At 41.0% G+C, this 25,463-nt stretch overlaps 1 protein-coding gene across 1 annotated transcript in view; it reads left to right on the forward strand.

The window, feature by feature from the left end:
* Positions 1–25,463, forward strand: part of FNDC3B (fibronectin type III domain containing 3B) — a 185,220-nt gene that overhangs the window by 155,788 nt on the left and 3,969 nt on the right. The window contains exons 23-25 of the mRNA XM_030954819.1: positions 5,954–6,166; positions 16,028–16,194; positions 18,991–19,118. Coding sequence (XP_030810679.1) covers positions 5,954–6,166; positions 16,028–16,194; positions 18,991–19,118 — 508 coding nt within the window. The remainder of the gene's footprint in view (positions 1–5,953; positions 6,167–16,027; positions 16,195–18,990; positions 19,119–25,463) is intronic.

Below are 25,463 nucleotides of genomic sequence, written 5' to 3' on the forward strand. Positions count from 1 at the left end.
CCCTAATTGCTAATTAAGAAAGAAAAATGGTTCCATGCAGGCAATGAACAGCAATACAACAGAATATGTGACAAAAGAAATTCTGTTCTAAGTACTGTTCTAATAAAGACCAAAATTTGATCACAGAGTTGTAAAATTAGATGTCACAGACTTCCTGTAACATTTTTCTTTCTTTTAACTTTGTATTCAAGGTCACAGTCCTACAGATCTTGTAAATTAGAAGTTCAAAATTCAAATTTTATCCTGTACCAAAGAAAAGAGAACTTGTTTTAGCAAGGATACAAATACATACACTAGAAGTTATGTAAAGTGAGGAGCACACATTGCTTGCTCACAGATCATTCATATAAAGTTGAAGAGTTTGTTTGTGGATTGGTCATGCAGCTGTGGAAATGCATCATTTTTGGGCAGTGTCATATTCCCTGGCTTCTCCTCAAATGTTTGTTCAACCAGGACCCAAAACAGCTGAAAAGGGAACTTCGAGCAACTCACTCAAGACAGAATGTGGCATTTAAATTCTTCACCAAAGTCTTATTTCAGTCTCTTTTTTAGCCGGTTTTTGGTTGTCTACAGCTTCTTTAAGGTAAAAAGCACCATATTAAATCACATAGTTTTAGTCAAGGATTCGTCCTGTCACTCATCCAAATGAAACAGCCAAAGCCACAAGCATTTACTGTTCTAAATATTGTTGTAAGACTGAGTTCCTACTAAAAAAAAACCCCACTTTAAGAACACAGACCAGTGGGTGGCTGATCAGAAGTAATAATGTAGGAAAGCTCTTTTGTTGAACAAGATCAGAGAAAGAAACCCCAAATCTCACATCTCATTCCTGTAAGGGAAGACAAGTGACTGCAGTTGGATTACAAGTGCGCCTCATCAATAGTTTGAAGTATTATTTTGCTAATCAAAAATAGATTTGTCAAAGTGTTTTGATCATTAACTTGTTCACTGATATTTCTTCTTCAAGCATATCTTGACACCTGTCTTTGATCAGGCACTGTCTGCCCTGATAAATCCTTAAGGATTATCAGGCTCTGTGCTAAATGTTGGTGCCTTTTCTGCCCTCCCTGGCTGAATCAGAGGAATGTTTCAGAACATCACTGATCTAATTCTCTACATTTCTCCACTGATGAGTCTTCTTTTTGTGTCAGTTTTGTTTAACACAACTTACTTTTCTCTCTCTCAAGTGTTTATTCCCTGCTGTGTTTAAAAGCACAGTGAACAAATTTTTCCTAGACTAAACAAGCCAAGTACTACTGGGTTGGAGGCTCTGAACTCCCTTGCCAAAATTTCAGCAGAATTTGAAGTAAATCAGCAAAAGGTTTATATGTTTCAGTTGAGTTGGAATTCCAGTATCAATGTTTTTTGGTTGTGGGAAAACAAAATTGAAAGCAAATCTTGATTATTATGAATCCAGCAAGTCCAGAATTGGGAATTTAAATTTTTTTGGGTAGAAGGTGATTGTGAAAGCCTGGCCATGTGGGCCCACCCTGTTAGCTTGGGTCTGGCGCTGCTTTGCCTCCAGCTTCTCTGTGGGAATGGCCATAACAGGAGCAGCCCAAGAGCACACAGGGGAATCCAGGCTCTCTGCAGAGCTGGGCTCCAAGCTCACAAGTTGGATGATTTGTGTCTAGCAGCAAATCCAGCCAGCACCCCATGAGAAGCATTTCCATCCCAAAATGCGTTTAAGGCAGGAGGAAGGGGAAGATGCCTCTGTCACACTGCGAGTGGCCATGGTAGGGCTGAGTCAAGAGAATTCCTGCTCAGACCCAGCCCAGCTCTGCTGCTGCACAGAGCAGATGCCTCCCCAAAGCACTGTGTAAACATCCTGGCTGGTGAGCAGCTGCAGAAATATGTCTGAGTTCTGCAGTCTCTCTGCTTTATTGACATAGCCACGAAGCTCTGGAAACTCAGATTATAGGGTAATACACTTGGCCTGGTTTTCTGTGAACTGATGTAACTAGGAGTGAGTTAATAAATATCCCACAATAAATAAGTATTCAACAGTCACAGAAACACTAATTTTCTATTACAGTCTGTTCCCAAGCTTCGCTTAACACATTCCATAGATAATTGTGTTCTGCTGTTGAGATACTTCACTGCAAAACAACTTCCAATTTTTAAGAATGTTTCTCCTCTGAAGTTACACAGTGTACAGAAATATATAGTAGCATTATTAAATTTCAATAGCAACACTTAATTTGGTTTAGGAATAAAAATTCTATAAATATTTTAGGTTTTTAAACTGTATCAAGTGAAAGTTGGGTTGGACTCGATGATCTTGGAGGTCTCTTCCAACCTAGTCATTCTGTGAATTCTGAAAGATCATCCAAGATGTAGAGAAAAATTTATGTGGATGCTCAAATTAGCAAAGTTTAAGCAGGCTATAAAACAAAATATATTTCAGAATGTCAAGCTAAGTCTTCTTCCAGGAGTTTGAGCGGGGATTTGTGGGGCAGTGTGTGATTGCTCTTCATTGTGTCCAGACTGCTGCTGAGGTGGAGGATGCTGCTTCACCTCCCCTTTGGAAGTCCATGGCCTTTTAACTCCCACAGGTTTCCACATGTATTGCAACTGGTGGCATTCCTCTTATGGGAACCAGGGAATCAAAGTCTTCTCATGTCAGACTCTAAAATTAATTCAAAAGTTGATTTTCCAGTTTGTTGCAATACTATACAAAGGATTTCGTGACCGATCTGAAAATAGCATCCTGTTTAGTGTGTTTATTTTCCTGGGTCAAGAATCTCTTAAGAGAGAATGGTCTGTTAAATATCATTTCATGGTTTCTAAATTTGCCTGGTCTGACTTATGATTTTTCTTTCTAAATGTTTAAAAGTTGTAGGAGGAAAATGTGAGAATGAATACAAATATTATTGGTCCAGGGTCTGCAGAATTAGCAGTATTCTTAAATACAGTCTTTACATTTTCAAAAAACTTGTTGTCAAATTGTGATTGTCAGATGGTTTAACAGTCTTTCTTTCCAAAAGGATGTTTGGGGTATTTTCACTTAGAAACCATTAGTGGAAAAGTTGAAAGGAATTCATGAAGTGCTTTTGCTGCAAATATTTCTACTTGTCTATATTACACTTTTACATGAAAATAGAGTTGATTTTTCCCAGTACCAGTTCTGTAAACAGGAATTGGTTTCCAGTTAACTGTGGATGTTCTCTTGCCCACCCTGGCTGTGCCACCCAGCTGGCAAAGCTCACTGTCACAGGCTGGGGCAGGGACACTGAAAAGCACCTGAACTGCAGCAGAGATGATGCAGTACAAGGGTCTCTCCCACCACCATCTGCTCTTCCCCCTTCTCCACGTGGTCCTTTCTGCCTTTTCTGCTTCCCTTCTTCCTTCTCCCCTTCCCTTTGGACTTTCTGATCCCCATGGAGCAGACACTGCTGGGGTTCAGAGGGAGGTGACACCAGGGTTTGGGTTGCACTTCCATGTGCACAGGAAACACAAAATTAGTTGTTTTTATGTGTCTGATGAAGCTCAGGGAATGATAGTGGCAATTTACAGAGCTTTATGGTGGTGCAATCAGCAGCAAAGAGTGGCAACATCAGCCATGTTAGAGTCAAATAAATCAATTCCTGCTTTCCCAGTGTCATCACTCATTTGTAAAGATGCCTGTCTCTATTTTAAGGCGTAAGAGTTTCCATCAGTCTTACAGTGCTCCAGAGTCAGGAGGGAGAGTGTGTGTGCATATTTGTGTGTGTCAGAAGGGGGGAGCAAGAACTCTGTGCAGCAGAGGAAAGCAAGGAAAGAAATTAATGAGGAGACACATTTTTGCTTTGTGCAAAAGCAAGACAAAGAAGTGTAGGTTTCTGTGCATGCATATATCTAAAAAGTGTGATATTGGAGAGAGATTCATCTCACTGAGTATTTTCAGGTGTGGTAGCTGCCAGTTGGAAAGCAGCTGAGGTTACAGTGCTTGAGGAGAGGAGAGGCTTTGTTGTTACTGGGACTCTAAGTAATACCAAGCAAAACAAAAAGATACATACTCTGGAGCATGCTGCTGTAATCAATCTACAAAAGCATTGGTAGCATGTTGTAATATAGCTGTTGCTGTTTATGTGCACATGCTAATGGTGAGCTTGCTAGAATCCAGTGAAAATACAGGCAGGCTCTGGTTTTTTATTGGAAATACCATTAAATATTGATGTAATGACTCTTAAATGTAAAGCAAAATGGTAGCATCATATGAAGTAAGATCAATGCTTATATTAATTACACTTCTTCAGATACTAGCAAAGCCTGTTGTTCTTTCTATGCTTGCAAGCAGCAGTTGAAGAGGAGGCTCCCACCAGATCTTTGTGCCATCCACCCTTAGGGAGGAAGAGGAGGAATGTAGTGTTATAAGGTGGTCAGGATGCATTTCCAGAAGCCAGAAGGAAGGTTAAAGGGAAAATGCAGCTCCACACCAAGCAATATGTTCCCCCTGTTAATGGCTGGGTCAATAAGGAGAGTTTTAAGCAGACATTTGCATATGACTATATACACACTGCATTTTCAGTGTGCAGTGGCTTTAGCTGACTTACCAATAGGTCAGATTTCATTATTTTGCAATATGTTTATTAACAATGTAACCTTTTATGTTCTTGAAAGGCAGAAAATACTGTTTTGGAGAATTTTTCCAATGGAGAATACTCTCTTGAGAGTTTTTTCCCTATCCCTTTAACATACTTTTTTCCTGATGGTAGAGCTGAAAAATTGCTGTTAAAGTAATTTTTCATATGTTGTTTGTGTGAACTTGCATCACTTTGTCCTTCAGTCAAAATAAGTAGCTTTGCCAAGCAAAGACAGTTCTTGTAAAGAGTCTTTACCCATGAGAAAATACAAGGCTGCTGTGCACAGGATTTCCAAAGTAAATGGCATCTCTCCAGCTAACTCAACTAGGCTGAACTATCTTAAACTTAATTAGTTTTCTCCATCCTGATCTTTCATATTTAGTCTTTGATTAACAAACTTTTGAAACCTTTCAGGCTCATCTGTACCAATATTTCTATTTACAAAGTCCTCAAAACTGTTTGGAAATGCAAATTTCCACTTTTGTTATGGTGCTGTTGATGTTACCATAGTCAGAGACTGCTACTCCTCGCTCATCTCAGTGTTAGACTAAAGTGCAAACAGGTAAGAGAAAATTAACAAAGCAGAAAGCAGGAGTCATTATCTTAAGAAAGAAATAGAATTTAGAAGACTGGCTCAGTCTTAAGAAAATTTCCAAATTCAAGCTGCTGTGACCAGGCAAGTGCTCTGCTTTTCTTCTTGATGTCCTCAAATGGCTTGAGGGCCTTTGTGCATCTTGGGAGGGTGACTTGGGTCCAGCATTTATTTGATCTAATGGATAGTTCAGTGGCAGTTAACATTTCTGCACTTTGTGGCAGAGTGTAGGAGGTTTGTGGATTTAACCTTCATCATTAGTTCCTCCCAGCAGAGTTTCCTGTGCTTAAATAGTGTGCTTTGTGAGACTGAGAGAACACTGCTCTGGGCTTCAGGGTGTTTGCCAGCATGGGGATGGGTTTCGTGGCAGTGACACCAGTGCTTTCCCTGAATGATTTCACCTAAATTAGTCCACGATCTCTGTTAGACAACCAGAACACACTTTTGCATTTTATTTACTCGTGGTTGGGCACTTCACGTTTTCCAGGCTGTGCTTGTCCTGTGCTGCTGCCCCTTGTCCCTGTGGCTGAAGGGGCTGTCACCAGGTCCTGAGACCCAGAGCCTGCCCTCTGCCTCTGCATTTCTGACATCTTCATGCACCTCTTACAGTCTAAGCAGGATGATTCCTGTTGTGCTGACAGAACCTTCCAGTGTGCCACAAACAGCCCTGGGAGCTGGGGTGGCAGGGATGGGGCAGGCAGCCCCAGAAGGTTCTCTTGCCCCTTAAGATGTGTTTATGTCAGGAATCTCATGAAAACACTTCATTTAACATTCATCTTCTTGCTGTTCATTTTAGGATCAGGATCCAGGCTGTCAATGAAATTGGAGCTGGACCTTTTAGCCACTTTATTAAAGCAAAAACCAGGCCATTGCCACCCTTACCTCCACGGCTGGAGTGTGCTGCAGCAGGGCCTCAGAGCCTGAAGCTGAAGTGGGGAGACAGCAGCTCCAAGCTCCACTCTGCTGATGACATGGTCTACATCTTGCAGATAGAGGACAGAAATAAAAGGTAAGAGAGATGAATCTTTTCCTTGTGTGCTAATGAAAAGAATTCTGGTTCATCATAACAACGTTATGAGTGAAAGAAAAATTCTGTTTTCCTGATTGCTTTGTGCCTACCAGTATGTACAAAATACTGTTTTAATAGGCATCCTGTGCCTGTAGTCTGAGCAGTTATGCAGTAAAGCTGTGAGTGATAAAGAATCATGGAATCATTAAGGTTGGAAAAAACCTCTAAATTGTTGGGTCCAACCGTTGACCTAACACTGGCAGGTCTAACAGAAATCAATCCTGTACTGCTGACATTTCAGCAAAACCCTTGCCTCTCTGCCAGTAAATTTAAAATCAAGTCTCAGGGCCACAGTGCTTTACCTTTTGGGATATATGAAATAAAGATACTGCTTTACTACTGTAAAGATACACCCAGCTTGCTGTGTGTATTCATAAAGCCAAGGGTTACAAATCAGATGTCTAGGTAAGGTAAAACTGAGCAGAACAATGTTTTTTGGGCAAGCTGGTGGTCTTGATTTTATAGCTGTAATGTTTTACAGCATTAGAAAATACAAGCTTGGCATCAGCTTGGTAGCTCCACAATAATTTTGAAATAAGACGTGCAAGAAACAAATATCTGTGTTTAAATTAAAGAGTCAGTACTAAGCAAAAACTTGTCTTCCCATGTGAGCTTTGTATGGGAAGATTTGCTAATGTAGATCCAAAGTTGTGATGAGATATGTTCAATTAAAAAAGGGAAGGAAAGAAAGACAATATGCAGTAATGCCTAACAGGCTGAGCTCTTCAATGAATAAATATCATAGATGGTTCATAATTTACTAAGAAACACTCTCAACTACTTCAATTAGCTAAAATAAGTGACTTATCGAGTAGATAATCCTTTGAGACCTTCAGCACAGATCATAATTTGATGTAAATTAGCGCAATTCCTTTAATTTAAATAGAGCTGTGCTGAGTTTATGCCAGCTGAAGATCTGGCCCAAAAGCTCTAATTTTAAGTAATAAACCCACCATGAATAATGCCTTAATACCTCCCAGTATCTCAACTGTACTGATGCAGAGAGGGTACACTGTATTAATCCTGAGAGGTGTCCAATGAATATAAATACCCATTTGAAAGTCTGACTGCTGCAAACAGTTCCCTCAGAGTGCAGTGATGCTTGGCAGGAGCCCATCACCTGCAGCACCCTGGGATTCAGTCAGCTCTAAAGACACATCCAGCAAGCTGCTTTGCTTTGCTTTCATGTAGCACTGCAGGTAGGATGGTGAAGAGCTGTAAATTGTTTTTAACCTGTCTTTATACCTGGGAAAATAGGAAGTTGCCTTGTAAGAATAAAATGTTACCTCGCAGCAGGCAAGGGAGGGATTTTTCTCCCTTGCTTTGGCACACAGCTTCAGCTTGATCCTTTGCTTTTGCACAAGCTTTTCCCACTGCAAATGGTCTCTTATGAGCTTTTAATTGGGAGCCATTTGGACTTGATACTCTGCTGGATCTTCTTAGCTGTGAATTTGACTTAGAGTCCACATGAGCTCCCAGAGATGCAGAGAATCTGCTCCTCTACATTGTGCTGTCTCCTCCTGCCTGAACTGAGCCATTCCATGAAAAGGCTCCCTTTGGTGTTTGGTTTGGAGCAATTAGCCCAGATAATTCCTGAAATGAGCCAGGGCTGGGCCATGGGCATGGCAGAGGAGTGGGATGGATGTACTGTTGTATTTGAAAGCAGCTGGAGCTGGCAGGTCCTGGCCATAAGATCTGTGTATTTGTTCCCTGTCTGGCAGTCTCTTTTTGCTTTCCATTGTGTGCATTGATCACAGTGAGAGATGCCCCTGCAAGGTGCAGTTCTGTACATCCAGGAGAGCTGTCATTCCTGCTGGGCAGGGAAGGGAAGGGAAGGACAGCCCAAGCAGGAGCTGGTAGGGGCAGCAGGTGCTCACAGAGGTAGGAGTCCTGTCTGAGATCACTCCCATTAAACAAACCCTGCTGGGACTGAGGGGTTGCTCACCCCTCTGGGTGCTTGTGGAAAATGCTGGAGTACAGCTCTTTGAGCATCACTGGCCTCTCCAATTGCACAGTAAACTGTGCACATGTGAGGGAGCAGTTAAATGGGATATTTTAGCTGGAAGGGACCTGCAGTCATACAGTGTGAGTGCCTGGCCAGTTCAGTGCTGGCCAAGTTAAAGGGTGTTGTTAAGGGCATTGTCCAACAGAGTCATTGCCTCTGACTCACTGACAGGCCTGCGACTGACCAGCCCTCTAGGAAGCCAATCTCTAGTGAAAAAATGACACAGAATAAATGATCTAGAAGGATGTTCTGGTGTATTTCATGGTTTGAAAGAGTTGTAGGAAGGTGCCATGGTGTCCTCTCTGTTAGGAGAAGAGATAGTACTTGATTCAGGGAAAGAGGCTGTGGTTTAAAACATGGATAACTGAGAAGTGACCTCTGTCATATGCCTGGTCTTTCAGAGAACATTGTTACTGTATTCCCTGAGACACCTGAAATTACTGATAACAGCTTTATATTGAGATCCCTCAGTTCAGTGTTATGATTGTCCCTTCTTTGGTTTAAAATGGAAGTTACCTTTAAAATGCTGTTGAAGCATTTTCACAAGCAGAAATATAAAGATGAGCGAGTTCTTTTAAGGAAAGGAAATAATCAGTAAGTCCCATCCTGACCCAAAAGCTTTAATGGCCTTTTGGTAAAGACTCAGCTCTGGCTTTATGTAATGACAGCCAGTGCTCTCCAGTGTGTCCTGGTCATTAAGGAGTGTTTTCAACTTTTCTTTTCTGTAATGAGGTGTAACAGGCCAGTTGTTGGAGACCAAATGTTTCATTGATTGCGAGACCTGTGAAGCAAAATACTTGGAAATCTTGTGGCACTGATTAGTGTAAGGGCTTGAGGAGGTGTGCACATCAGAGATGTACCTGCGTTAGCTCCCATTAGCTCTTCGGGGTGTGACATTTAGGAAGATGAAATTAGCATCACTTGTCCTTTCAGTTATGGGTAGCACTGAGTGGAAATGAAGAAAAATCTGTTTCTGGAAAGCTCAGTACATGGAAACGTTAGTTGAGAGTAAGTGACCTTTATGTAAGGAGGACTATGAAATTCCTTTCTTTCTTAAATAAACTATCAGTTGTGACTTCATTTTCTAATTCTGGTAATGTCAAGAAATTTGTGTTAATCAAATTGCACTACTATGGATTTTTTCCTCTGTGGAACAAGTGAACTTAATTAATGTTTTTTATTTTCTTCCTGCTGTACTGTAATTAATCTTTAGCTGTTCCCACAACTAATTGCACCTCTTAGTGTCTTAAAATGCTGACAATATCCAGTCTGAAAGGGAGAATTAACAAGTAAATTAAGAGTAGGTCATTTATCAGTTGCTTGTGTTCATTTTAGATGACTGTATGTTGCAGCTGAGGTAAATTGTGTGATTTTTGTGTGTTTGAGAGCAGCTGGAGAATCACGATCAATATATACACATGTAATTACATTTTAAGGGAGGGCCATTGGTAAGACTGACTAAGAAACATCCTCAACATATTCTTTAAAAACATAATGTAAGGATCACTGACAATTGCCCCACACTTCTGTTATCTTCAATTGGTGGTAGCAGGGAGTGGTTGAATATATGAGCCTCAACCCGGGTGTTTGCTCTGCCTTAGCTTGAAGGTAGAATAGAAACACAGAGGGATGAGTTGCTGAATGTGCTGCCCTTGCCTGATGACTTTTGCATAATCATCCCCTGGTTACTGCAAGTTTCAAGCAGTCTAATTAAAAAATTGTTTACACTCCTGATTTGATCAAGACAATTTACACCCATTTTAACAGCAACTTCTGTTATGTATCAGTCCTACTGGCTTGTGAAATTCTATTAAAATACAAAATCAGATAAGTTAACGTATCCTTGCAAAAACCTGCAGGAAAAAATAATTTTCATATTGGGTAAAACAGTGATAAAAGGAAATTAGGCATGAGCAGCAAGACAGATGGCATGCTACAGTTTGCATTGCAAGCCTGGCTAGATAGAAAGTTAATGTTCAGGATAGTTTTCAAGCTAACCTCTGTTCATATTGCTGCATTTTGTAGGTGAGTATTGCTATTAAAAATAGTGATATTTATATTAGCAGCATTTTGATCAGATACCTGGGGCTTTGCAAATGAAAAAGCAGAAGGAGAACTGTTCCCAAGTGTGAGAGAGTAACTTTTTAATGCATTTCATCTTTCTTCCCGGAAGCAGGAGTAAACCAATGTTTGTAGTAGGTGTGAGTTAACTGTATGTGTGTCATTATTTGGAGCAAAGTAAAGTCTCAAAAAAACCACCTTAAATGTGTGAGATGAGGTGTTTCAGCTGTGAGGAAGCTGGCAAGACACAGAATAAGATGCTGCTCCATATGTATATTCAAAAAATCCCTGCTTTGGTAAGAAATAAAATTTTCTCCTTTATTTTGATCTGTGCACATCTGCAGGTACTTCAGACTTGATGGGTAACTGAATATTCCAGACAGCAGATCATAAATAAGAGCAGCATCTAGACCCAAGATTGTCACTGTAATAAAAACCATTTTCTGCACATCTGTAACAATCCTATAAGAAAAATAACACCTTGATTAGAGTAATGACTCTCATATTTAATCTCTAAAGTGTAAAGGAGGCTCAGCTTAGTGCAGCAGGATCACATTGGCCAGTTTTCCAAGGGCACATTTTTGGGTTCCAGCTTCACTTTGCTGATGTTGGTGAAGCAGAGGCTGAGCTTGGCTCCCTTCTCCAGCTCTGCCCAGGTTCCTGGGGCTGTCACAGCAGCAGCTTGGACACCAGGTGCTCAGTGAGCATCATTTGAGGGCCCATAAACTCTGTTAAAACTGTGGGAAAGTGACTCTAATGCTGCACAGGGAAGATAAACACATGTAGGGCTGTAAGAATATTGGTTTGCTGCTCTGAACTCTGTTCTCTTTTGGTTTTAGCTTTCAGTTCACCCTTATTTATTATTGTTGGTTATTGACAAGGTGTTGTAGCTGCCTCATCATCTACTTCTTCCTGGTTGTGTAATTTCAAGAGGCCATTGGGTGTTGTCCCTGATTTCTCCCACATCTTCCATTCAAATGCTGTTCATTCCCATTTAAGCTGTGCTCAGTATTGCCCTCCCTGGCTGTTCCTTGCCCCCCAGATGTGGCTGCACACAGGAATCCCCAGTCAGGCACTTGGCTGCTCTGTCTTCCATTCCTGTTGAATGTGCCCAGATGCTTCTTGCAAAAAAATCCATTTTTCTTGTTGTGGAGGAGCTTCTGTAGGCTGAAATACTTCAACTCTGAATAATTCCAGACGCCTGACAAGCGACTGTCTGTTGTGAATATGGGTTGCAAACTCAAATTCAGCAGCAGATGAAAGATAATCTAGTAGAAACACGGTAAAAATCGATTTTTGGCAGCAAGTACCCTTTGTCTAGCCTGCAGATGTGCTAGATAACTCAGGGAAGAAAACCAAACTCTTCCCATCTGTTATCACTTCTCTTCCTGCCTTTATCTGTTCTTCACTTAGTTTTGCTTTTCGAAGTATAGGGAAGGAAATGTTTCCTTCACTGGGCCCTGTTGCTACTATTACTATTCAAAAAAACAAAAATCAAATTGGTAGTGGTGAGCATATATTATAATACAGTTTAAATACATAATATGTATTATAAATAAAACTTTCCAAAAGGAATCTTCCAGAAAACAGATCTTTAGGTCAAAGGGGCCAGTGCATCCCACCTGTTTGGTCCACACCTCATTTTAGGACTGGAAGACAGAGTTGGGAGAGGTTGTGGGAGCACAAAACTCCTTTGGAGAACTCTTGTTTTATGTTTAATTTCCCTCAGCACCTGCCTGCAAAAGGAGATCCCAAAGAAAGGCTTGGAAAAGTGCCCCAAAGCTGAAAAGGTTGGGTCACCCTGGAACTGGTTATAGGAACAGTGATGGATGTGGGGATGAGAGATGCTCCAGATAGGAAACTTTTCCCTTTGCGCTGAATGTTTTAAAATAAAGCAGAAATGAAAAAAAAAATTGTGTTACTTCTGCATCTCTGAGAGATGGTTTTGGTTTGAAGCTTTGCTTTCCTTGTTGCCACCTGCAGTACAGGGAGCTGCTGGTGGAGAGAGAAAATCACATAAATCAGTGAACGTCTGATAATGTTCTGCAACCAAATTAGAGGAACAGTCTAAGAAAGTAGGTGGGGGCAGTAAAGGTGTAGATAATGTGATGTAGCATTAATAATATTAAAAGAGCTGTTGGTTTGTGAAATTCCTGTAATTTAGTTTCTAATTAGGCAGTTGGCTTTGTGTGCCGCTGTGAAGCCTCAGGTCACCAGGTTGGACTGTGTGTTAATGATGCTGTGTTAATGATTTCTCTCCAGCCAAAATCCTGACATCTGACCACATATTTTGAGGCAATAACAGAATCATTCAAGGCTCTTTCAGCCTTTGTGCCTTCCCCCAAGATTGCCATCTTACTTAGTGCTGTACAGTAGAATTTCTTTCAAATTAAATTCTTCCAAGAGCCAACAGGTTACCAAAATATCAACAAAACCCAAGAGTTTGAAAGGGAACCTGCTGCTCAGAATGTGCTGGGAATTAATGAGCAGAGGTAGAGCAAGTACATTGATATTTTTCTGCTTGACTGGAAGTGACTGAAGTGGAGGAAACAAAATAGCTGCGAGATGCAAAATACTTCCAAGAAGATCTTCACTGGGAATAAAAGGGTATTGATGAAAAACTTAACAGCAGTGGTGTCTCCCTAACAATTGCTGTAGGACACGATGTTCTCTCTCCTCTGCTGCGTGCAGGTAAATGAATAATCTGTGGCTGATGTGAGAATGTCTGGGAAGGGAAAACAGGGATCACTCTGAGATGAGGGAGAGGTAACCTCTGGGGAGTGCCTCCATCCCTAGAGAAAGTTGCTTTCTTTTTGGTCTCTGCTTTTAATTTATTGGAGAGGAGAGGCAACACTGCAGCCTGGAAGATTAGAATAAATCAGGTTTAATTGTGGATGGTGCAAACTTTAAAAAAGAAAATACAGCTGTACTGGGAATGCCGGTAACCACAGAGGCTGAATGTTTTCAAAGGCAGGGTGCCAGTTAAGATATGTAGCCTATTGTCTTTTGAATTCAACTGAGATTTGGAAATGTCTTGTTTTGAAGAAGGTGAGAAGGAGATGGAGCACAGGGAAGGTTTCCATACACAGATTAAGTCAACATTTCAATGCATAAGAGATTAAGTCCTTGCAAACAGGCTCAGAGCTGACTTGTTCTTGAGGCAGTGTATGGAATGAGGCCTGGATGAAGCACAATGAGCAATAACAGCTTGCAAAGAAGGCAGAGGTACATAGAACTTATGTTCAAATGTGCTTTCATAAGTAGGTTTAGATTTTAGAAGTGAAATTGCAGTAATATGAACATGGTACCTTAGTTAAGATAATTTTAATCTGTGCTGCCTCACAGTAGCAATGTGCAGTTACACTGATTGACTCAACTCTGAGTTCCTTGTGGTCCTCCAGCAGAAAGCCCAGGAGAGTGAAAAAAGGCTGCTCTGTACCTATAGCCACCTACATCAATTAACTATAGTATTTTTTAAAATAACAGAAATAATCCTGGAGGATTATGAAATGCCCACTTTACACATGAGGAAAATAGTACCTTTTCAAAAAATCACAAGCATTTTGAAGTTAGTCTTTCATCTTCATTACATGCCTTACATCATGATCTGCATCTTCAAACACAATTACAGAGCATTAGTGTCACAATAAAGCCCAACAGCAACTGAATTTGGCTCTGCCATCAGTGTTTCTTCTTGGAAAATTGAGAGCCCTCTTTCTTCAGAGATGGTCAAATCTCAGAAATTTTAAATGTGCTTCCATTGCAGTCCTGTGGTGCAAACTTCTCTGTAACAGTTCTTGCTTTCCTGGCAGATGTTTTTAGAGACAGAGAAGTAGAAATGAGTGGAGATGGGAACTGGATGGGAGTATTGATATTAACTGAACTGGGAGTATTAGTCCAGTTCCCAAATGACAGAAGGAGCTCAAATGTTTTTCCAGATCAGTTCCTCAGTGTAAGGAAGTGTTACTGACCTTAGTCATATCCAAAAGGTGCAAATGTCATTTGAGTCATTGGTGTTGGTCGTATGAATGACTGTAAATGTGTAAATGTACCTTAGGCCCAACCTTAGGTGAGGGTGTGCTTGTCTATTAGCTGGGAAGATACATTTATCCTCCCTTGCTCGCCTAACTCCACAAATGATTGCAAAGAGGTCATTAGTCTAAAATAGGCACTGGATCTTTTTTGCTCTCTGTTGCCCTTGGACCAGGGTCAGAGCCAAATCTCTACACTCCTGTGAGTAGTGCAGTGCTTTCTGAGCCAGCTGCCTGATTGAGCTGCAAGAAGTGCAGAGGGAGAGTGTCTTGTCTCTTGAGTCTTAATGCTGTCCTGAGTACGAGTTCTTTGCTCATCACCCAGTGAATCACCAGAAACTTTATTCCATGAGCACGGGTTTGTGTCAGTCTTTTGAAATGTGCGGTGGCTGCTTACATGAGCCTCAGAAATGTGGGATAGCAGGGAGTACTTAAACTGGGTAAGCATAAGGTTAGGAAAACCATTCTTTGGAAATTGGCTCTAAATTCTCCTCTTAAAACCGTGTGGGCACAGATCTTTAGTTTCCTATCATGGTGTGGGTCTCACTAAAACTCAGTAAGTCACATTAGTCCTCAGAGTACATTTCCAGCAATTTGAATTACCTGAATATTTCCTTTTATTACAGATGGTTCTTGATCTCTGTTTGTACTTATGTGGATTGCAATCATAACTTAATACAAATTGATTTCTGTCCCTGAGAGCTAATGACAGACCCAGTTTCTTTGAAATGCTCAAATTGGTTGTACTCTGCATCTCATGCAAAGCCAAAGGATAAAGCTAGCACCTAGATAGGGAGGTCAAAGGAGCATATCTCTTGGCTCCCTGGTGATTTAAAACCTTCTGAAATGGTTAAGATACTTGAATTAGAGTACTAAATAATAAAAAGAATTGTATGTAATCCTACACAGCACATTTTCTGTTCTCCAAGGCCAGGACTATTGCATGCAGGATGTTCTCTGGTGGAGGCTGAGTGGATGGATGCACAGTCTGGGTGCTTCCTCTTTATTTGCTTTCATCCCCACTGTGCTCAGCTCCTGGGGGTCAAGGACTTAGCTAGAAATTGCTGAGTGACATATAATTGTTAGTGAAAAGCATTTTTCTGAGCAGAGCAATAGAAAGTAGAAGTCAGATTCTTTTTAGCAACTGTATACTTTTTTTTTAAATGACATTGATTTTTGTTCAGTGTTACACTGTTGGACAAGTTTGTGTGTGCTCTTGTTTAGTCTTGTCAGTGGAAATGTTTTGGAAGGTGACACAGATGACTGCAAGACATGGCCTTTGTGTCTTAATGTGCAGATGAAGTCCAAACCAATTAAAGAGTCAATATATTAATTGTGTTTCCATCGTGCTTGTAAACCAGCAGCCCACATGGTGTATTGCAGCAGGACACAGGCTTTTTCCATTTTGATTCCATGGTGGTAGGGAACCCACTGACAGATGTTCTTCCTGATAATTCATGCAATCATTTTGCAAGGTAGTAGTAGTAGTAGTTTCAAAAGGGACAATGAACTTCTGCTTTCCCTGACCTCCTCCTCATCTTCAGTGTGTTATTAATGGGACATTTTTATGTGTGTGTTTAACAGCCCTGCAGGGCATGTGGTGCCAGTTTTCACAAGGTGGATACTTGGAGCTGGTAAGTGCAATAACCAGAGATGTCAGTGCCACTCCAGTGTAACTACATACTCTCATTTTTATTGTTTCAGGTTCATCCCAATTTATAGGGGACCAAGTCACACGTACAAGATACAGAGGCTGACAGAATCCACCTGCTACTCGTTCAGAATACAGGCAGTCAATGATGCTGGGGAGGGACCTTTCTCAGAAATCTGTACCTTCTGCACAACTAAGTCACTCCCACCTGCAATCAAAGGTATGTAGTATGGTTTTTTAATGTGTAAGTAACTTGTAACCATGTTATTGGTAAGTATGAGGGGAGATTGTAAGGGTTACCATAAGTATGTGATAACACTTGTGAGGAACCAGTTTGTGCTGACTGTAGGTTTCTCTTGAGTTGTGAAGTTACTTAATGGTGGGAAGCTATGTTACCACCCAAAAAAATGACACAAGCAACATAAAGGTTATGTCACTGTTGTAATAAAAAACTGTTCAAATGCTGCTGCTATCAATAATGTTTACCAGGGGGTTGCCCTGGATTACCACAGCATTTATACAAGGGATCTAACAGCTGTAGTGTGTGTGTGTGTGTGTACCTACCAACTTAAGCTTTAGTAAAGTTTAGGTTTTTTGTTGTGTATTTGGTGTCCAGTGTAGACCTTCAGGGTTTATTTTTCATTTAATGTATAAAATTAATTATGATATTTCACATATAGAGCATTAGACTTAGAATTCAGCATGTGTTCCACTAGGAGAACTAAAGGCCTAATTAAATGAAGTTTTATAATGAAATGTCTTTTACTATGTGTAAATTTTGTCCTAAGTAATTATGCTCCTGAGGAGGAGGAGGAAGGAAGGAAGAAAGGAGCAAAAGTAAAACCCACAGTGAAAAATATTTCATTATAAAACTTCATGTAATTAGGCCTTTTGTTCTAGGCCTAATTAGTCCTTCTTTGGCCTGTTACAAGGGCAGTGGGTTTGCTCTATGGGTTGTTGGATCAGCTGAGCTGGAATCAAATGCACTTTTTCTCCTGGGTGCTGAAGGCTTCCCTGTCAAGCCCAGTGATTTTCTGAGAGAAATGTGAACTGTCAGTTTGTCAGAGAGGTTTTGTTTGGTTCTTTGTATTTAAAATCCAACTTTGGTGATTTTGATACCTTTTGTAAGAAAATATTTAGAGAGGGGAGAACACTGCTGGGGGTGCCTTTCCCTGCTAAGTCAGTCACCCCCAGGGAGAAAACACTGTCCAGAAAAAAACCCCTGTGTGTTTGAGGGTGAGGATACTTGGCCAGGGGTGGTTTATCCTGATGCACACCTTCACACAGGTGTGAGATGTGCTGCCCAGCCGAGGGAAGGGAGCTCGTGTGGCATGACCCAGGATGCCACTGTAGTCACGCTTGAATTTTGTTGGCTGAAAATCCCTTTTGTTCAGTTCACCTCACCTAGGTGTTTGTTTTGAACTCCCAGTCTGCCTGTTGAGTTCCTGTTAAGTGTGACTCATCCCCTGGGCTGAGTTTCAAGCTGAGAATCAATGGTGCAAATACCAGGCCGTGTGTGGGCTGGGACCTCAGGTACCTGACAGAGCACTGGCTGTGACAGAGAAAAGGGCATGACAAAGCTGTGCTGGTGAGCGCTGCTTTGTGGAGGTGATGCCATGGGGAGGACTGGTCTGATGCCAAATGACAGTGTTGATTCCCTTCTGTGCTCAGAGAAATACAAAGGAATTTATGTGATAAACTTAATTTGGCTTTTTATCTAGCAGAAGAAAGTGTGTGTTCTCCTATAAAGTCTCCTAATTGCTCTCTTGGTGATGCCATCCCTAGAATAGCTTTGTTGTTAATGGCAGTGTTTTTAAGTGTCAGACAAAAATCTTCATGTATTGAAGTGAGGGATGGAAGGAGAAGGAAAAATAATTGAGATTGTTGTCAGCTAAGATAAAGGCGTTTATTAACAGTCTCTCAACACTAGCAGATGTGCAGAGAGAAGTAAATGGATATTGATTACATTTGGGCCTTCATGATTCAAGTGTTCCTCTTGGGAAGTAACAGATCAGTCTAAAATTTGTGTAATGTATGCAGCAGCATTTGTTTCTTTGGTAGACCCTCCTGTTGTCTGTTTTTGTGGGGTTGGAGATCTGGATTGCCTTTAACAAGCTCATGTCCTTGCACGTGCACGTGTTAACCACCTGATACAAATGCTCAGCACTTGTTTCTCCCAGTTTTTTGGTTTTTGTTTTTTTTTTTTGGTAATGTGCTTGCTGGCTCTGCCTGATCAAGAGGTTGAACCCTGGATGGTGTTGCAGTTTTCTTCATGCCTTCCAGTGGCAGATGCTTTGTTGTATATAAAAATGTGCTGCCCCTGTCTGTGCTCTGCTAGACTGAGATGTGAGCTTGCCCTGGGTCAAGGCACAGCATCCTTTGGCTTTCAGCTGCTGAGAGAGCCTCTGCCAAGGACAGCAGCCTTGTAACAGCTGACAAATTGAATTTCTCTGGAGTTCTAGTGAGAGCACTAGTCTTAAGTCTGACTAGAAATAGCAGCTCTGATCAAGTGGGTGTCAGGCTCAGATTTATATTCAAGTCGAAGTCTTGAAAATTATGTGTGTCCTTTTGCTTCCCAGGCAAATCTAATATCATCATATTTCATCTCTAATATAGAAGATTCTTTAGCTTCTCTTCTCACATTCCTTCTCCTGTTTTTCCTGAATGAAATATTTGATATTATTCCTCTCTTTCAACGGCATGTAGCATGGGAGGGATGCACAGGCATCTCCACTGGCACAGGTGTTTGCTCAGAGCTTCACAGAATTGCTGCTTTTATGAATGCCTGTGTAGTTTGTGCATTGGCCTCTGCTTTGAAAAGATCAGTGCACAGCACCACAATTAAGTTTTTAAAGTTTTCTCTAAATCCATTTCTCCTTTGTAGCAGCTCGAAGAGCTGATTGGTAAGAGGTGCTCTAGCCTTTTTAAAATGTTCTGGTATATATTACACTGCTCATAAAATAAGATTTTGGTGCAGTCTTTATATTAAACATTAACACATTTCCTTTTATTGTAGCCCCTCGAGTGACACAGCTGGGAGGAAACTCCTGTGAAGTTACCTGGGAAATGGTCCCACCCATGAAGGGAGATCCTGTTGGTTATGTTCTGCAGGTACTCGTTGGAAGAGACTCTGAATACAAGCAGGTAGGGAAATGGTCTGGATTTAATATTGTTAAATTGATGGCATAATGGAAATGGTTTTGAAAATCCCCTGTGCTGCTTCTTTGTACTGTATTGAATTACACCCTATGGTGATGTGTCAGGTGCACTTTGGTAAAGGCTGAGTCAAAATTAAGAGCTGTAATGGGCTGTTTTCTCCCCTAAGGGAGTATATAGAACATCATTATTTTATTGGAGTAATTTGTGTTCTTTCTGTGTTTAATCACTATTTTTAACTGTACTAACCTTTAAAAAGTTACAATTCTGACCACCCATGCTTGCTTCTGAGCTGGCTGCTCTTAACCATTATGTGGAGATGAGATGAAGTCAGAAGATGACTCTTTCTAAGCCAGTTCCAAGACTGTCCATCAAGGTTTTCAGTCAAGTACACATTAAGTGGTTTGTTCATCTGTCTCATTCCTGTCTGAGGTTAACGTGTAACTGCTGTGTATCCTTTCTGTCACTGTGGAGATAAAGGTAGTGAAGTACAGCTGATCCTTCTTTCCTTTGTCTGTCTGGATTAGACATCACAAGTGGATACTTCCCCAGAGCCCCTGAAACAGAACAGCTCATTCACAGTTAGATCTTTTATTTCATCTATCACACCTCTGGCTGTGTGATTTGCAGTGCACTTCATCTGTGTGCTCTCCTTTTCCTGTGCTTCCTTTCGTTGTCATGCAGATTCCAAATAAATCCAAATTAGGGAAATGAGATATACTATGCTAATTAGACTCTTATGCTGTGCTAATTAAACTCTTAAAAATACGTATAAGTTAGTGCTTTCTTTGCAACTGTGTCTTTGTTCCTCCTCAGGCTGTTTTTGAGTGCTGCTGTGAACTAATGAATTATCAAAAACAACACAAAAAACATGCAGGACAATTCATGGGGGCGATAAAGATTTAGAAAAGTAATGATTGTTTTTGTCAGGAAACCTTTCTGGTGCTGGTGTAGGTAATGAAACCCCTGTGTACTCTGTTGGCCTCATAAGGTCAGTGGCAAGTGGAAAAGTGGAACCATTTTGCTGTTGCCTGATGTACAGAGAGGCTTTGGTGTGTCACCTGCAGGTACAGCTTCAGTGAATGTAGCCCCAGTGTTTAAAATGTTCTGGAGTCCTTGGGGAGAACTGGGCACAGCTTCATGTTCCTGGCACATAAGTGATGGCTTCGTCTGCACAATCCAGAGCTTGTGGTGTGAAAAAACAGCAGTGAAGGAAGTAAAAAATACTTTCAGGGTCTTCTTATTTTGAAGGTCTTCATTTTTCATGAGGCACAGCCTGAGGAGGGGTTTTTGTGTGAGTTGTCACCAGTAACTCCCTGGAGGAGGTTCCTGGCTGGGATGCTCCAGGTGACACTGGGACTTAGCTGGCTGATAACCAGACTTCCACTGTTCACCTTCACAGAAATCACCTTTGCCTATCAAGATGTTTTTCCTCCATCAGGACTGTGGGTGGTGTCTCAGCACTGGGTGTCCACGAGCTGCAGTGGCTGCATGCTCAGAGCTCCTGTAATGTGCACAGAAGATAAAATACAGAAACACCTTTCAGTGACTTTCTGGCTAATACATTTCAGCTCTGCTTTGACGTGCCTGTGATCACCTGTTATTATTTAACTGCAAAGTACTGGCACCAATATGTTCATTAATGTTAGTGATATGTTAATTACCTTTGAAGTGCAAGTCTTAAATTAATTTTTAAATATATTTTGTCCCCTGCAAGTGGCAAATATATTTTGCATATGTATCTAAAGGGGTATATTATACTAGAAACATTTTGCAAATTGTTTTGAAGGGTGGCACGAATGAAATACACTCTAGATTTTCAGGCATTCATGGAATGCATCATCAGCCACTGATACGCTTTTGGGTAAATCTGTCCTTTCTCTCTAGACTGTCACACCTGAGCTGTCTCCCTGCCCTGCACGCCAGTGTTTGCAACCCTCCACAGCCCAAAAGCTGCTGATTTTTCACCATTTGATCTGGCAGAGGTGATATGAAAGTACTCAAAACCTCTTTTTTTCCAGACTGGGACTGTAGCCATCCCTGCCCTCCTCTGGGAGAATATTTTGTAAATATTTCTCTGCTGAGAATTGTCTGAAGAACTGGATTTGCTGGAGCTGAACAGAGAACATTTTAGCTCCCTGGAGAGTGTATTTTAAAAAATGCTAACTACTCCTTTCCTTTTCTCTCACACAGTGTGTTCCTTTTTGTGTATTTGTGTGCTTTATCTTTGCAGATAATTTTTAAAAATCAATGCCATGGGACAGTTCTTTTTAGGAAATCAAATCTTCCTTGTTTATGAATCAGGATGTAAGCCACAGGAGATTCCAGGAATCAGTGGCCTGGATTTGTTTTTCTATTTCTTGCGCTTCTATCCGGCATAGCTCACTCAGTCAGAATTTATCTCCAAAGTTTATTAAATTGTCTCTGTTGTTTGCATAGCTTTAATGTGGATTTAGGGGAGTGGGCTGGAGCAGGAGCTGCAGTTTGGGATAACAGCTGAAATGCCCAGCAGCCTAAGGTTTGGTTTCCCAGTTGAGCAGCTCTGGGGATGGAATCACCCAGGAACCAAATCCTCTTAAGAGGTGACAATGGGAAGTGAGAACTGAACTTTTTAAAGCTTCTTTATCCTTAAATGGTTTGCCACTGAAGCAAAATGTTCGACCTTTGAAATTTCCAAGAATTTGGAGGCAGCAGTGTTTCATCAGCTTCTGCCACGTCTCTTCTGAGAAAAAAACTGTCTCCAAATGCTTTCCAAAAGAAGAATCAGTATGGGTAGGATACACTGAGTGTGTGAAAATCCCTTAGCAGTTCTCAGGTCTGCACTGAGAAGTGGGTGCCTGGGAGAGCCCAGTTGGCCTCACCAAGCTCTCACTTTAATTATTGTTTTTATTTGGATGAGATTGTGTAGACACACAGAGACCCCATTCTGAAACACTTTAGTGAACTGATAATTTCTGTAAAGCTCAGTCAGCCAAAAATTTGCTTTCCTTCTTTATTTTCAATAAGGCAAAGGCACTTGTGCTGGTTGTGTGTCAGAATATGACAGAATTACACAGGACCTGTTGGCATTTAGCTTTATAACCCAAACAATTCTCTGATTCTATTTTTTTATCAGTATACAAAATAGCCTTTTATTAACTATTAAAGACATTGACCACTGCATCAGGGTGCAGCAGCCAGGTGAGGTTACCTTGCACTTTCCAGTGTGTTTCTTATAGGGCAATTATGACTGTCATTGTTGTTGTTTGGAAAGGAGGGAGATAAGGTTGGAATTATTTAATGAGATCAGTGAAATTGAGAAATCCTCGCCTGCAGGAATTCTCTGTCTCTCTAGCTCCATCAGTTGGATCAAATACCATAAGAGTCTTCAGCAGCAGTTTATTACTTGTGATGATATTTCCATTGAGAGAGCCAGGCAAAAAGCTCATCACATTTTTATTGTATTCTGAAGTGTCCAAACCAAAAAGCTGTTTCTAGGAACTGAAAGTGATAAATTGGATAGGCGCTTCACTTTGGCTTGTTGGCCACCAAAGCATAATGTGCTACATAGAAAATAATATTGCTGCTTCATAGAGTTATATTTGATTTCACATTTGTTTGGCAGATTTAAAGACCTTATTCATAGTTATAACGGGTTTTTTCTGTTGTATATGTGAAGTCCACTCACAGAGTGTAGCAGTGTTCACAACCAGATGTGTTTGTGCTGGGGGCATCCTGCCAGAGCTCTGGGGTGCTGCTGCAGCCCCTGGCAGAGGGTACAGAGGCTGCTCTCAGGAGTGGGTGACAATTTAATAATTGTTTGCCTGTTATTGATAGGTAGGTCCACTGAGGTAAATGTCAGACCACTGAAAGCAGGACAATTTCCATAACCATCTTAGTGCTACTGCAGGAAGTGCTTTGTTTTTATAATTGGTGAATATTAGTTCACATAATCTATCTACTTTCAACAATTTTTCAAACTTCCCTTACAGATAACACTCTTCTCTCACTTGGCTGTCTGGCTTTTTTCGAGAAGTGCTGTTGAATAGCTGGCTTGAGTGAACTTGGCCATCTGTACTTGTTAGACTGTAATGAAGATATAGGTCTTTCATTTAGCCAAGCCTGGCCTCCAGTTACACTGGTATTCACCACCCTGACAGAACAAAACAAGTAAAAAACCCAAGGTTTTTTTTTTTTTTTTTTACTGGACAGGATTTTTTTCTGTGCAAAGACAGGTTGTATATATGGAATTGCTAGTGTCTCTTAAATGTAATTTATGAAGTTTAGATTGTAAATTTTTTAAATTAAATGTCATTATTTGGATTTTTTATTTTGGTTCAGAAGTGGTCATATTGGTTGCAAAGGTTTGTTTGTGGCAAAGGCATGTAGAGCTTTTCTGGCTATATGTTTTGAAATGAAATTATTAATTACAGCAGCACCAGAAAGCAAATCTTGCTGACAGTTATCCAGTGAGGCCTTTGGAGTTGCCCTGACTCAGAATCTAAAGAAATGGGAGTTAGGTGGAAGAATCCTGACAGTCTTGTGGGACAACAGAGTTGCCCACACCAGGTGGGTATTAGAAATTGAATTGCCATTGGAGAGCAGCGTGGCAGAGGTGTTCTTGGGATGGAGGCTGCTGTGCAAACAGGTATTTCAACCCTCACTTCTGTGGCCTGCCACAGCACTTTCAGTTTTGTTTTCCCTGCAATTACTGTAACCCAGTGACTCTCTCCTCATTGGCATTGGGAAGACAAAGACAAGAGGAAAGGCAGCTGTGCGTGGCTGTGGCCAGTCACAGGGGTTTGTGGGATTAATTTCTTGTAGTCCTGTCACTTGACCTGGAGGGAACTTCCTGCAAATGCTGAGCAATACTGGAGCAAGGCAACGTTTATTTAAATGCTGTTTCTTGATCTGTGCCTCGGGTCCAAGAAACACAAGCCAGTTAGAGGACTTGTGCTTAGTCTGGAAACCCAGACTTGCCATCATTCAAACTGCATTTGGAAAAGCTGTGAAAGCTGTAAAGGAAAGGGGACAAATGAAAGAAGCACCTTAATCTTTTTGTCACAGACCTTCTCAAAAAATCAGAAACTGACTGTTTAACCAAGGGATGAGTCTCAGGGGCCAGCAGGGCAGGAAAGCTGGGAAGCTGAGCTCTTTAAGTGGTCTTTAGCTGAGCAGGTTTCTTCTCTTTCCTCCTCATTTCTAACTCCAGAGTAACACACAGGAAATCCTCTATGGGCTTGGGACTAGTTTCCCACTTGCTCCCCTTTTCTAAGATGAGTTCTTGCCTCTGGGAGGGCAGAGATGCTCTCAGCCTTCTGCTCCCACAGCCAAGAGAAGGGAAATGCTAAATGAGCAGAGGAAGAAGCATCTGAAGTTCAGGATGTTTTCCCAGCAGCCACAGGCACTCTGAGACACTTTTTTTATTTCATAAAATACCAGTCTCAACAACCCTCCATTAAATAAATTATTTGTTTTCAGAGTTTGTGAATATTTCTAGTGGGGTTTTTTTCCATTTAAGTTACAAAATTGTCTCAGATACTCAGTTTTTTCTCTCCTTTCTGATACTGTGACTTGTGCTCTGAGTCATGTGGTACCTACATTTGATTAACATAAATAGGTGATGGGTTTGGATTAGTAAACAACCAAATATAATGCAATAAAAAGGAATTTTTTCACATCTTAATAATATTTTATTATTTCCACAGTTCTGAAAGTGCAATTTCTGGCAAAATTGCTGTTTCTTGAGAGAAATGTGAGGGGAAAATACAGTAAAATTACATTTGTAAGTGATTTTACAACTACACATTGAATGACTTCCAATAACTTGGTTTGCAGGTTTTCTTCCTTTTGGGGCCAGACAGGGTGATTATGTCCCAGACATGTTTTAGGCATCCAGTCACACTTTCAGAGTGCAGAAATACGTTTGTAGCTTTTATCACGCCCACAGAAGATTAGTGTGTGCTATCATTCCTGCGCTGAGTGATGTGTTTGTTGTCTGTCCTGTGTGCACTGTGCTGAGACTTGTTCAGAAGTCCTCCACCTGCCTCTGTTTTTCTGAAATCTGTGTTGACCCAGCAAGTTCCTTCCTTTGAGAAGTGATTCCTTAGAGACTTGATGCCTGGAGAGGTACCTAGAGCAGGGGCTGGACAGAGTTAGAGAATAAAGTAGGTATTTATTAAAGGCCTTCAGCAGATACACCTTGGGCAGTGCAAAAGTCCCATGGAGGCTACACCCAAGATGGACAATGGTCGTGAGTTTCTCAGACAGATGTAAGCTTGTGCTGTTTGCATATCAGGGGTTAATTGTCCAATTGCACCTTCAGGTAATGAAGTCACATTCCCCCCAGCTTAC

The sequence above is a fragment of the Camarhynchus parvulus genome, chromosome 9 (genome assembly GCF_901933205.1).
Source record: "Camarhynchus parvulus chromosome 9, STF_HiC, whole genome shotgun sequence".
Lineage (NCBI taxonomy): Eukaryota > Metazoa > Chordata > Aves > Passeriformes > Thraupidae > Camarhynchus > Camarhynchus parvulus.